This window comes from Mastigoproctus giganteus, chromosome 8 (genome assembly GCF_048544385.1).
Source record: "Mastigoproctus giganteus isolate SK-2022 chromosome 8, ASM4854438v1, whole genome shotgun sequence".
Lineage (NCBI taxonomy): Eukaryota > Metazoa > Arthropoda > Arachnida > Uropygi > Thelyphonidae > Mastigoproctus > Mastigoproctus giganteus.
Window position 1 is genome coordinate 39,293,837 of NC_143582.1, and position 14,538 is coordinate 39,308,374.

Consider the following 14,538-nt stretch of genomic DNA (forward strand, 5'->3'; position numbering starts at 1 on the left):
ATCTAGATCCTTCAGTCTTCACCATTTTTGTTTAGTGGTGATATAATTCTACAGCAGTCACCTGTGGGATATACGCATATGTCTCTATTTGCAGGTGGTTCCCAGTCTTCTCCAACAAATATTGCAGCAACCTCAGTTTTGGATGTAGGTTCATTATATCGTCTCTTATCTAAATCCGGATCTTCTATAAATGCCATGTGCACATTCATTGGATTGGACTGGGTTATTTGATGCATTTGTTTATATGACTTAGCAAATGGGTTAACTTGTCGTAGCATCTCATTCAATTGTTGCATTACTTCAGCAATACACCTTGGTTTGATTGTTTTACAAACTGTTTTGTTGTTGCTTCAGCAGAATCAAAAATGTAAAGTTGTCCATATCCTGGCTTATTTGCCTCATTTGGATAATAGCAGTGAGACCAAATGATAAATCTGGCTGTGTATTCTAAAACAGTATGGACCATTTCCAGGTGGTGATTTAATCTCTGTGCCCATTGATGCAAACACTGTTGCTGAGTTGTACTCTCGTACATGTTCTCTGTAGTTATTTACTTCACGTGTATTCCCTGTAATGTAAGCAGCTCTCGTAATAGAGTAGGAGTCTCAGACAGCGGGTCAAGTGAAACCTTTTCATCATGACGGCATTTAGTGTTTAACTCGTGTCCCCAATATCTTGCATTGCAATATTCACAGTTGTAACACATATTTCCTATGTCATGCTCTTTCGCATTAATTGCAGCTTGTTGATTATTCTCATCCGGTACTTCTATTTAATTAGTCCTGTGGTGCTTTTCCCATCTTCTCATTTCCAATCTTGCTTCCCTTTCTTCAATGTTTTCTGTCTTCATAGTTGTAGAGTCTCATTTCGGTATCTTAGTCTATTAGGCCTCTCCTCTGTTTCATTAGCATTTCTTCTACATTTTCTAAGTTCTTACACACCGTTCAGTCATTTTTACACTCCTTAAAACTTAGAACAGTTTATTAAAATTGAAGACAGTTAAAATAAACATACATTGGTAGCTTTCAGGCATAGGTTGCCTTTCTTCAGTCAAAAAACGTTAATACGAAAATTAATAAAGAATGCACGGTATGGTGGTCGTGCAAGGTGAACCCTGTGAACTGGTGCTGGCAACAATTAGCAGTTGGAAAATTTGGGCAGCATACCTAAGCATTTTATATATATATATAGATTGACTTAAGTGCTGTATGTGCCCTTCAATGTGCTCACTCTTCTAGTCATTCTCTGTTTCAAAAAATACAATCACATGAATTGAATTTCATTTTCATATTTAACCAGTTAGATTTTGATGGATCCCTGGCCTTGCAGAAATTCCAGGAAATAAATGTGCAGATCTTAGAATCAAAAATCATATCAATTTGACCTTACTTCTCTTCAAAATATCTGAAATTTTTTATTAAGTTAACATGTAAAAATAAGTGGTCATTTGGGCAAGTACAAACTGTTATCAAACTTTTCCAAATCAAACATGAATGTGGACACATTGGATATCTAACTCATGATCAGATAGAAAGGAGCAAATAATCTTTGCCTGAATTATCTTTATCTGAATCTATATAAGAAATAATATGTGATCTATGGATATCTCCTTACTAAAGATAACTTTCTGCACTGCCCAAACTCTGTCAGACACAACTTAGTTTTTCATCTAGTCATTGTGTGCCCGGTATATCAGAGTACACATTCTTCTTGATATTTTAACTTGATTCATTAACACTTAAGCATATATTAAGATATAGGCAAGACATTTGGCTTTTTACTTTCCTGAATAAATACAGTAAAACCTGCTTAATTCAAACCTCTATATTTCAAAATGCAACATAATTCGAAATCTTTTAACAACACTTGAAAGAGTGAAGAAGCCAGTTTCATACAAATGTGTTTTGATAATTTGATAATCTCTAATTCATAATTCAAAATAGTTTTTAGCCCAATTTTAACAATATCAACACAGTGTTGTCAACATAATTCAAAATGAAATTTATTAAAATGTTCCTGGCACTATGCTGGATTGTTTTCAAACATTGTGTGATAGTCTTCTAACCAGCTGGGCAGAGGCATAGTAATAGGTGGGGGATGTGGTTCTACCCCCTATAAGAAAGATCAGAAAATTATTACTGTATTTTTGCCTCTGTTATAATGATGGCATCCAGTAATTAAATAAATACAATATGTGTCATGAAATAAATAAATATATTTAGACTTCCATCATTATACTCTGCTTTATAGTCTTAATCAGATCTTGTCTAGACTAAGTTTTCCCAGCATCTGTTTCTGCGAGAGAGAGAGAGAGAGAGAGAGAGAGAGAGAGAGAGAGAGAGAGAGAGCGCATGCTGTCAAGTGTTGCCTCCATTCAGCATTCTGTCCTCAAGATTGTTGCAGAACATTTACAACACAATATCTTGATATCAAGGCCCACAGACATCTACCCAGTATCAGAGCAAACTGTAATTTTGACTACACAGCTAAAATTCAAACTTGCTTATCCACCCCACTTGGCCCATACTTAATGGTCCACAGTTTATAGTGTACTATAGAAATAAACCCAAGGGAACAACTCCTGCTGATGTAAGACTGCAGGTACTAATGAAAACTTAGAATATATGAGGTGTGATCAAGAAGTCAGAGGCTGAACTAATGTTTGGAAAGTCATTAAGTTTACCAGCTATTTGGAGGAATCTCCTTCAAAGTGGTCTCCATGACAGTGAATGCACTGGTTTATGACACTTCTGCAACTTGTTGAAGCATTTCTGATAGGATATCTGATTATGGAATTGTTGATAGTTTGTTGTGTTCTGAATGATTTGTTCAGTCTTTGTAAATCTGTCATTTCAAGGAGGCTTTTAGCTTGCAGGGAGCCATATCTTATAAGTTGGGCAGATGAGAGACCACAGTGATAAAATGCTTTGGAAGATATTCTTGAACAGAAAGAATTGAGAAAATACCACTTCCCTGGAGCCTTTTCCAGCTGTTTTCTCTGAAAAATATTGCACAGTTTCCATAGAACTGTTTTGCAGTATTACTACAAATGGGAGAAATTATTGGCTGAGTCAGAGTTACTAAGAGTAAAAATAAAAGTATAATTAATAAAAAGTCATCAAATATGGACATTGTAGGGATATTAGAGACATGATATCACTCAGTCACAAGGGATACAGAACTTGAATATGGGGCATACAACATATACAGAAATGATAGACAGGATGGTTGGGGGGTGGGGGGGTTATGCTCTTGTTAAGAAGCACATAAAGTCTAGGACAATGCATCCAGTCTACATGGGTGGCCATTGCAAGGTTGAATCACTTTAGTGTGATGTAAGCACTGAGAAAACAAAAACGAGAATAGGAGTGTATTATAGGCCTGATGACTGTGAGTATAACAAACAACCGTATAAACAAATACAGTGAACCAGTAAATCAGAGTGTCTTATAATGGGGGATTTTAAATTCCCAGATAAATTTCTGGACCTTGTGGATTGGTCGCTCTCACAGCAAGGCTTTTGTGGATTTATTGGATGACTGTTTTCATACAGTAGCATGATAGAGAGGCAGTACTCTTGGTCTGATTATCCACTGCTACCTTTCATGCATTAAGAATCTGCAGAAAAGAACCACTAGGTGGCAGTGATCACAGTGTATTGATGTGGGATTTACTTAAAGATGTAGCTATTGCCAAGGGCAAAATGGAAGCACTTTTGTTTTTGTAAAGGTGACTGCAGTGGTCTCAGATTGTTTCTAGATTCTATTCAGTTGGACCAATTGGTGATACCACCCACAGTGAATTCTAAGTGGGAAGCATTCAAGGTAGTAATCATAGAAGCTACTAGGCTTTTCCTACCAACTAAGAAATACTGTTCAGGCTTAGACCTAAATGTATGGCAGATGAACTGTTGAGACTAGTGGAAGAGAAGAAAGTTATATGAGTTGCATATAAATAATTAGGTGATACAGAAGCATACAGTAGATATAAACCAGGCTGCAATCATGTCACAAGGGAAATTAGGAAAGTTGAGGCAGATTGCAAGACGTCTATTATAAAGAATACAAAAAAAAAAAAGCAGCAAAGACTTCTTTACTTATGTAGACATTAGAAGAAAGGAGACTAATTACATTAATCTGCTAAATATGACTGGTTTATGATCCTACTCAGGTTTTCAAAAAACTGAATAGATATTTTGTATTGACATTAACACATGAGGAATTTTAGGGATGGGGATGCTAGAAGTCAAATTCTAACAGGTAGTTAAATGATTTTGTGATAACTGAAAGTAAAGTGGAAGGGAAATAATTGAAGCCAAACATGAAAAAAGTTACTTGGGGTGGATGTGATCTATCCAGTTATATTAAGGGAGACTGCAAAAGAGGTAAGCAAACCTTTAGTCAAAAATATGAGAGCATCCTTGGATTCGAGGCAAGGTCCCAGTGGACTAGAAATGTGCAAATGTATCATTTCCCAATGAGTGGTCACAGGGTGGCATGAGTAATTACAGACCTGTTAGCTTGACTTATGTTTGAAAAATAATAATGGAGACACTGATTACAGAAGTAATGCATGACCATCTGACAGGAATGCAGTCATATGCCATTCATAGCATGAATTTGTTAAGGGTTTATTTTGTCTGACCAGTGTGGTTGGATTTTATGATCTAGCAACAGCAACTGAATGTAAAAAATTATTTTGACATCATATACTTAGATTTCAGAAAAGATTTTGATACTGTTATAACATAAAAAGCTTCTGTACAAATTAGATCAGTGTGGCAAAAAGGGCAAATTACTGCTGTGAATAAAAGGATGATTGGGTAGAGTGGTAGAAGACAGTGGATATCAGTGGGCACTGTTCTTCATGGAATAATGTTATTAGTTTGAGCCCACTGTTGTTTTCTGTATTTATCAATGATATTGATGAAGGCATATCAGGCTTAATGTCTAATTTGCAGATGATACAAAGTTTGGCAGGGTGGTTAATGGCAGTAATCATGATATGCTACTGAAACAAGATCTAGAAAAACTAGGCAGATGGGCCGAGAAGTGACAATTGAAGTTTACCATTGACAAATGCAAAGTACTTCATATGGGTAGAGTAATCCCAGATTAATTTACCAACTATGTGGTACCATATGCTTAAGTTAGTGGAAAGTGAAAATGATTTGAGGATAATTGTGCAGTCACATGAAATTCTCTGAGAAGTGCAGACAGGCTGCTAGGGCAGTTCATTGAGTTTTGTCAGTGATGTTATTTTATTTATTTATTTTTTCCATTTTTGTATGGGCAGCTCCTAGAACAAAAGTTCATCTCTGCCTCGTTGCTCTGTTCAGTTTTTACAGACTCTGTCAAGGTAAGGCCAGTGTGTACGTGTAAAAAAAAAACTTTCATTTCACATAGGAATATCCCATGCTGGATGAAGATAGATGAAAAGGGGAGAGAGAGAGAGAGAGAGAGAGAGAGAGTTTTTCATCCCGCACATGAGAAAGTGACAGGAAAGAAAAACTGTTTGTGAGCTTGTGTGTGTAGTGTGTGATGTAGTGTTTTGGTGATGTATTGATGTATTTCTGTAGTGTGATGTTGTGTTTTGGCCTTTTGGCTACCTGGAAGCAGTGATCACCTGGACAACTTCCTCCAGGTACTCATCCCTAGCAGAAGGAGGGCAAGGCCTCCCCGACTATTTGCACTCCCTCCTCCCTGGGGAATGAGTTCCCAGGGAGGAAAGAAAAACTTGTATAGGATGAAGAGAGGGAAGGAATAAAGAGGAGGACTATCCCGGCCTGGCAAGTCCCAATCCAGGATGGATTGCTAGAACAATACGCAAACAAAAATAATAAATAATAATAATAAATAAAGCACATAGGGTGAGAGAGGAGCTTTCCTGATCTGGGAGCCCCAGCTCAGGTCAGAACGTGGGGGAAAAAAAAAAAAAAAAAAAAAAAAAAAAGGTTTAAATCCCACATCCTGGTCAAGGAAAGGAATAGAGCATCGGCCAGGATGTCAGCAAGCAGAATGATGATGGTGGAGGGGGAGAAAGAAAGAGGGTTTTTTTTTTTTTTTATCCCATTCAGGATGGATAGGGAAAGGCTAGCAAGAGAGTAGGGCTACTCCAGGTCATGGAACAACATCCCCCACCCAGAGCAGATCACAAGATCAAAAAAAAAAAAAAAAAAAAAAAAAAACCTAATTTCTTTCCATGTAAGACGAAAGAAGTAATGAGTCGGCTTTAAGCCAAGCAGCCACTAGTTATTGATTTGTAGAAGCTGCTAGGATGATCCAGGAATTTTGCTATTAGGAATAAGGAAGTGATTATCCCTTTGTATAAGTCAATGGTTAGGCCATATCTTGAGTATTGCATACATATCTGGAGGCATCATTTTCGGATGGATGTGGATTTGTTGGAATGGGTGCAGAGAAGGGCAATGAAATTGGTGAGGGGGACAAAAGAGTGCTCCTATCGAGAAAAGCTTCAGTTCTGCAGATTGAATCATCTGGAGACTAAGCATCTGCGAGATCTGATTTAGGTGTTTAAGGCTCAGCATGGATTGAGTAAGCTCAGTGTTGATGGCATCCTTCTTGCTCAGACTACACACCCATGAGAGGGCATATATTCAGATCGAACCAGCAGGCTGGCTGTCGATTGTTGGAACAAATTTCCTTCTGTCATTGTGCAACTTTGAATAAATTCAGTGCAGAACTAGAAAAATTATTGGAGGGGTAGGCAGGTGATGTGGGAAAGTAGACTACTGCACATATTGGAGCAGTGTGACATTTTGAGCAACTTACTGCTATGGAAAAAGGGATTGGTTTATTTAGAGAAAACAAGGCATGGTTATTAATGGGCACTGCTGTTCTTCTTAGTGTTATTAGTCGAGTTCTTGTCAGGCTACATTTACAGATAATAACAAAGGTTGACAGGGTGGCAAGTGACAATAATCAGACAATACTACTGGAACAAGATCTGGAAAAATTGGGCAGATGGGCTGAGAAGTGAAAACTGAAGTTAAACCTTGACAAATGCAAGTTAGTTAGTTAGTTATTTGGTTTTTAGAAGCATTAGCAACTAAAGCCATATTGCTCTGGGATATGCGATGGTCATTCCCTGACCTTTCCGCATCCTCTGTATTTGGTGGTGACGGGCTCGAACCCGGGTCTAATCAAGAAGCGTGTGCTACGCACTGCTGCTCCTTCCCACCTGGCTATGGAGGCAGTGACAAATGCAAGGTACTGTATATATGGTTGTCTGTAATTCCAGAGTGAAGAATCAACTATGTGTTACTATGCTGCATGTAGTAGAGACAAAAAAGACTTGCAGGTAATTCTGCAATCAGATGTGAAGATCTCTGAGCAGTGCAAATGGGCTGCTAGGACAGCTTGTTGAGGTTCTGTGAATGATATGCAGGAATTTTGCCAACAGGGATAAGGAAGTAATTATTCCATTGTATAAAGTTAATGGTAAGGCCACATCTTGAGAATTGCGTACAAATCTGGAAGACTAATTTTTAGGAAGAATAGGTATCTGTTGGAATGAGTGCAGAGAAGAGTAACAAGGTTAGTGAGAAAAACAAAGATACTCTTACTACCAAGAAAGCTTCAGTGTTGCAAATTGCAACATCTGAAAACTAGACATCTATATGGAGATCTGATTCAGGTATTTAAGGCTGTGAATGGATTGAGTAAGCTAAATTTTGATGGCATTCTTACTCTACTTCAGATAACACACACAAATTTAAGAGGATGGTTGTGGGATAGATGTGCAGAAATTTGCTTTCATCCAGATGGTGGTTGACTACTGGAACAAACTTCCACCTGGCGGTTTGAAGTTTTGCATAAATTTCAGAAAAAATTAGATAAATTATTAGATAAACTGATTTTGTAAAAGTTTGCTTTCACAATTTTTAATATATTTATATAATATTAATAATACTAAATACACTTATGACCATTTCTGACATTTCATAATAGTCACCATGTACAGCCTTGATATTGTTAATGGTGCAGTATGGCTTTAGTCACCCTCGTGCCAGAAGCAACACTTCTACTGTGTTGTAGTCAGAGGTGGATTGGCCATAAGACTTGCTGGGGAAACCCCGGTGTGATTTTCCATATTACACTGACCTCCAATGCATTCTCTTTGTTTTCCCCAGTAAGAATTTTTGACCCAGTCCATTTCTGGTTGTAGAAAAAGAATTAGGACATGAGAAGAAAACTGTAATTAAGCATTGTGTGGCAACTTCTTTTGAAAAATGTATTAGTCTTGTTTTGTAAATAAATGAGTGTACAATCCCTTACTTTCAGTATCAGTGCCATTAATAATTTAGTCACTTTGTTACTATGGATTTATATGTGTACCTTGTTTTGAGTCTTAAATGCATCTGTAAATATTTTATACATCCTATTGGTTGTTGTCGATAATTGGATAACCACACTAAAATCACACAAGTTTTAATCTGTTTAATATACAGCTAGGCCTCGCATAACGCGAGTTCGATTAACGCGATATTCAGTTAACGCTATTTGAAAAATACCACTTTTCACTTTACACGATGCAAATTTCCAGTTAACGCGATCTTTTTTTTTTTTTTTTTTTTATGTGATAGTTGAAAAAGATTTGAATCACGCATTAAGCTTACCGCAAGTCGTACGGTCAATAAACAAATGTTTGCCTGCTGCCCGCATCGGTGTGTTCCATCAACCATTGGAAGAAGACGTGTTTGTCTCCTGCTAATAAAGTTAATGCAGACTTGCATTTAAAAATTCAAATTTTTAAATGAGCCAGATGAAAATGTTACCGCGAAGGAAATAACAGTAAAAGAATTAGATGAAATCTTTCGTATCACATAGAACTTCAAACAAAAGGTTTGATGTCCTCTGCAATATTTATTTCGCCAGGGCCCAGAGAAGATTGTTGGCGGCTATCGGAAATTGATTGATGAAAAGAAAGTCAACACTGTTCAAATATTTCCGCAGCAGTAATTCTTCTTTGTGTATTTTATGTCAGAAGTCCCCAAAGTTTCTCAGTTCACGGCGCCTTTAATGTCTCAGTAATTTTTTCAAGGTGCACCCAGACCAAAAGAAATACCTAACAGTTTCGTTTAGTAGTTAGGTCCAAACAACTTAATAAGAAATGCTGAAACTGTGAACTACCTCGAGCTCGCGCGGTGTCCGACAGATGTCGAGTATCGCTGTGTTTCCATCGAAAATTTAAAATATTCCACTGCGCACAGTTTAAGAACCGCTGTTTTATGCAATAAACATTTAATTCCATAATTATTTTCATTATCTTTTACATTATATACAGTTAAAAAGTTATTTAAAAGGTATTTTTAAAATTCTTTATGGACATTCCAGAAGGTCAAGGACCAATTATAATTTTTCCTATTGGTTATGATATTTGATTAATGTGTTTCCGTTTTGCGCAATGCTCTCGCGGGACGAATTAATCGTGTTAATCGAGGCCCGCCTGTAGTATTGAAATTTACAAATAAAGATTAAAATGCAGAATGCAATATTAATGATCATTCTTTTTTGACCAACTTTGTAAAAAATCAAAAGAAACTGATTTTTATATTGAAAGTGAAGAGATCATTATGGTGGCTGTGAATTGTGTTTGAGAAAGAGAGAGAGTTGATTATTACATAAGATCTTATAATAAATCAGAATGGGAGAAAGGACAGTAAATAAATTTGTAGATTCCCTCTTTTCCATCCTTGGCTTTGAAGGTTTTAGTTCTCTGTTGCTTTCTCCATACTCTTGTATTGATTACACTAAACTAAGCAGTTTCCCTTTTCTGTTTCTGTTAATTTTAAATTATCCTCAACATTTTTGTTAAAATTTTGATGAGTAATTAAGTAAAATATTAATAATTTATATCTATAAATATTTCTTATAGCTTCTGGCCATCGATCTTCCGAAATAATTTACAGTTGTAATAAATCTGCTGGAGTAGGGGAAGCAGTCTTACACGGTGTAAGAGATTTAATGTATTTTCTGTTTGGTACAGTATGTATTTCCAGGTAGCATTAAAAAAAAAAAATGTAGCAAATCTGTTATAGATTCAAATTAGTATTTTAAAGCAACTGTTATACATTATGCAAATTTTACATCATGTAAATAATTTTCATTGTTTAAATTAATTATTCTAGTAGCATATTATTTTTTGTTATGAGAGGTAAAAAGTTAGTTTTTGGAAACCTGATTGCCTCATTGAAACACTAAAAATAGTAACCATTATGAGGGTGAATAACAATTGTTATTATATCACACATTCAAATGAGACTGTGTTTATTTATTATTTCATTATGAAGTAGAAATTCAGTTTCGTTTATGTAATGCATCCGAAAGGTGTGAGAGTAAACACAATTATTATATCACAACTTCAAAATGCTGGTACACTTATTTTATTTCACAAAGATATAGAAAACTCCAATTATACAGCTACAGTATAATTAGTTTTCTCCATCATATGGTGGCATCTCCGTAGCCAGGTGGGCAGGAGCAGCAGTGCGTAGCACACGCTTCTTGATTAAACCGGGGTTCAAGCCAATGACCACCGCATATCTCCGGAGCAATGTGGTCTTAGTTGCTAATGCTCCTAAAAACCAAATAACAAACAAACAAAGCATCATACGGTTTTTGCATCTGAACTGGAGAAGCCAGTGAATATCCACTGCAGATTGAAGGCCACTTGTGTGATTGTAAGTGAATGCAGTTGTTAAAGTATGGTATAAAACAGCATTTCTCAAGCTGTGTCTGCTGATTCTTGGGAATCATAGAGATGCTACTATGGTTCCACAAATAATGTCTAAAATAATTTATCATTAGTTAAAAAATTTAGAACTTAAGAAGAATATTAAGTGTGGAGGTTTTTCCCAAGCACCCTTTCAAGCTAAAAGGGGGGACCCCTATGTTACTGAAGTTTTAGAGTCGCTGGTCTAAGACAATTTAGTGATGCTTCCCACCCAGGATTCACACCACTTTATATCCACTGAACACATTATAGAAGCAGGAAGCCTGAGTTAGAGAAATCTTCAGGTAATTCAGGATGACCCTCGTTGTATGTTTGCCAACTTACAATTTGACTCTTAAAATTTACAGGAAATATCTTTTTATGGTTTTCAGTCATATTTGTATTACATTATTCAAATACAAATTTGTGATATTTTTTTCAATTACAAACCTGCCATACATTTATAGTCAATATACAAGGTGTAAGCCAAAAATTTCCAGACTGGCTGTGTGGAGCTCTTCCCATATTGTATAGCAGTGCACAATTTCATCATGTAACAAATTCATTGAGAGTTAGTGTGGACTTTCATGCCAATAGGACAATTGTGCTTTGGTGTTTAAGTGTGTTTTCTGTTGAGTGGGTCTTGCAATTTTTGTAGCTGAATACGATGGCACTGGTAGATGTTAAGGAGCAATGAATTTGTATCAAATTTTATCAGACTTGGGAAAACAGCTTTGGAGACATGGTAAGTTTGAACTCTTAATAATTGCTTTACAATTTGTGAGCTTTAGTATAGGTAGAAAATGAACCTGGAGATTTGGATGCAAGCCAGTCGCAATGTGCAACATTCCAACTTTAGCACATTTATTGGAAAACCGAGGTTTCAATGAAAGATGAGATTTTAAGGTGGAATGTGGAGAAAGATTCACAAGAATAATTTTACTGACACAATTTGAGCACAAACATTGGGAACCATCGGGTAGAAAAGTCGTTGATTGTTTTCTTTGATGTGGTTAGTATCACAGTGCCAACCTCTCTGCTGAAAGGATAAGTGAACAGAGAAAATATTGAAAATGACTTGAGACCTTCTGACCTTGTGTACTTGATGCTCAACTTTGTTCAGTTTAACTCGCCTAACAATGGGATCATTTATCTTAGCGATAATGTTCATAATTAAAATTGGCTTTCATTTTTATAGTTATACTCACACCTGGTAGGAATGCTGATTTTTGTCATCAGTAATGAGAGTTACACAGATTGTTAATTTAGCTGTGTACCGAACAGACCTAACCACCAGCTCAACATTTATGATCCTTTCCTTACCAATAGCCCTTTGAGTTATATAGCTAATTTTAGTTTGTAGCAAAATAGTTATGATCACTGTCTTTCCACACCATGGGTTTGTGTTCAGATTGCATCAAGGCAGGAGAAACTAAAGGTTCAGTGATTGTAACTATTTTCTCCTGTATTAATGTAATTTGAACACAGACCTTTTACTCTCCACAACCAAGACTAAGTTTTTTGGTCCCAAATGAGGATTGCAATGTTTTCCCATGCAAATTGTTCTTTAAATTTTTCATCCAACAAAACAGAAAAACTGACCATAAAATGCATGCAATTTATTGATAGTACTGATGCCTCATGTACTTTAGTTGAGTTAATGTGCAAAAGCCACACACACACAAAAATTTAAAATAATTTTTTTAAACTAAATGGTCCGTATTTGTTAACCTTGATTTTGGTAATAATGTAATCCTTAAAAGAAATGACCCTCACTTATTTATTTTTATTCTAATGTAGAAAACTCCATGCTCAGCTGTTTTCCAGTGGGAAACAAGCCTTGTATGCACTATTGAAGAACCAGAATGCACAATAGCTGCAAATGGAAAGGAATATGATCTCAGACTGTTGTCTAGCATTACTCACAGCTGGAAAGCATCTGATAATGAAGGAAATAAGTAAGTTATCAAAAAAATAAATTTTTTTTTTAAATTTGGTTTTAATTGATCATTTAATATCATATCCAGGTTTAGTTAACTATGATGATATTAAATTCATAATTTTGTGTTTCAAGGATGTATTTGTTTTGTTTCTTTGCACAAAACAAAATTTTTTCTTTTATTAATTAGCTAACTACTAGTTTGAAGTAGTCATCTGTCAGTCAGTCATTTTAAAATACCTAGAGTATCGTGATTTATTCAGGTATAATCTAAATATCATGTGAGAGAGAGAGAGAGACTTGCAATATTTGACTAGTTCATGTCTAAACATCAATTTGTCACCCTGAACACCTCTTCACTATTAAACAAGATTATTCCATCGAAATGGCCACAATAGAGTATTTACTGAATTTAGGACAGATTAATTTTAGTCTGGTATATTAGACCTTGAAGTTATACATGATTTAATGGTAATACAGAGGAAATTGAGACAATTCATTAATTACTTTGATTATATTCATAATAAATCTGCATATGCATTTCAGAAGGATAGTCATAGAAAATCCCACATGCATGCTTTTACTTTTGCAGTTCTTACGAGTGTTAAGCTTGGCCAGATAAGACAAAATCTTAATATACAATGCATTAATCTCCCATACTCAAAGAATATCATAATGAGTTCACTAGTGCCACTCAAAAAATAATAAGTAATATTTGCCCAAAGAAAATTATAATATACAGTAGACACTCGATTTTCCGGGATAGATGGTAAAAAAATATTCCCAGATAATCGATTTCCCAGTGTAATCCAAAAATACAGTAAGTCCCCGACATAGGAAAGAGATATGTTCCAGGACTTCTTACGTAACTTGAGTTTTATGTAACTTGGGCAATATCCCATATCAGGGATATAGTAACAATATTTTATTGCTACTATATCCCTGATATGCCGGAATTATAAAAAAAACACATAATATCCCCAGAAGAATGAAGGAAAATAGTTATATATTTTTAATTAGTTCAATAAAAAACTTTTTTTGGGGACAGCAGTGAGTAGCCAGAGTGGCACGTAAGAAAAGGAAGGAAAAAAGCATGTTATTGTATGTTAAAACTGATTTGTATTTCGTAGCCCTGGTTATTATAGTTGACCTCATTGGTGCCGATCACTTCACCGCTTCTCATATTCTGCCTTTCTGCTTTATTATTGTATTCACTGTTGCCACTGACAAATCTGAATTCCGTGCAATACTTGTTATTGTTTGGCCATTTTCATATATCCTTATTATTTTAATTTTTCTGATCCAACTCGATCGCTTTTCCTTTTCTGGATAGATTTACTAGTACCACTAGTTGGCACCATGATAACGGTCAAAATTAAAATTTCTGTAAAGAACATCACAGGGTTAAGACGAAAACTCGCTATTATCACCCCACGCAAGCTCACATTTTACTAAAGCACATTTCTGGAGGTCACTACCGTAAAACAATTTGCACTTCCTGGGTTTATTGGGCTTTTCTGTTAGTGCAATTCATTATAAGCAGGTAGTAAACTCAATTGTATTGCATTTGCCATAATACCGATAGCTGGAATTCTATTGTTTTTTATTTTATTATGGTGAAATGTGTGTCCTCTTCACTGAAATCTTTAGTCATAAAAAAAATATAAATAATGTAATGAAGCTACGTAAGCTGTGGACTTATTGTATCGAAAAATGTTCAGCAACATATGTAAAAAGTATGATGATAGATTAAAAAAATGGGAAAAAAACTTACCACGCATTACTCGTGTGTTCAATACGATGCTTCCGTTTATTTTTTACGATGTTGATTTTAAATCGAATAGCTTCCCTTTATTTTTTACAAT

The 14,538-nt window shown here is 35.6% G+C and overlaps 1 protein-coding gene across 3 annotated transcripts in view; it reads left to right on the top strand.

The window, feature by feature from the left end:
* Positions 1-14,538, top strand: part of Lerp (lysosomal enzyme receptor protein) — a 441,548-nt gene that overhangs the window by 328,010 nt on the left and 99,000 nt on the right. For all 3 annotated transcript variants that reach the window (XM_090379899.1, XM_090379900.1, XM_090379901.1), the window contains exons 32-33: positions 9,898-9,974; positions 12,535-12,692. In XM_090379899.1, coding sequence (XP_090236025.1) covers positions 9,898-9,974; positions 12,535-12,692 — 235 coding nt within the window. The remainder of the gene's footprint in view (positions 1-9,897; positions 9,975-12,534; positions 12,693-14,538) is intronic.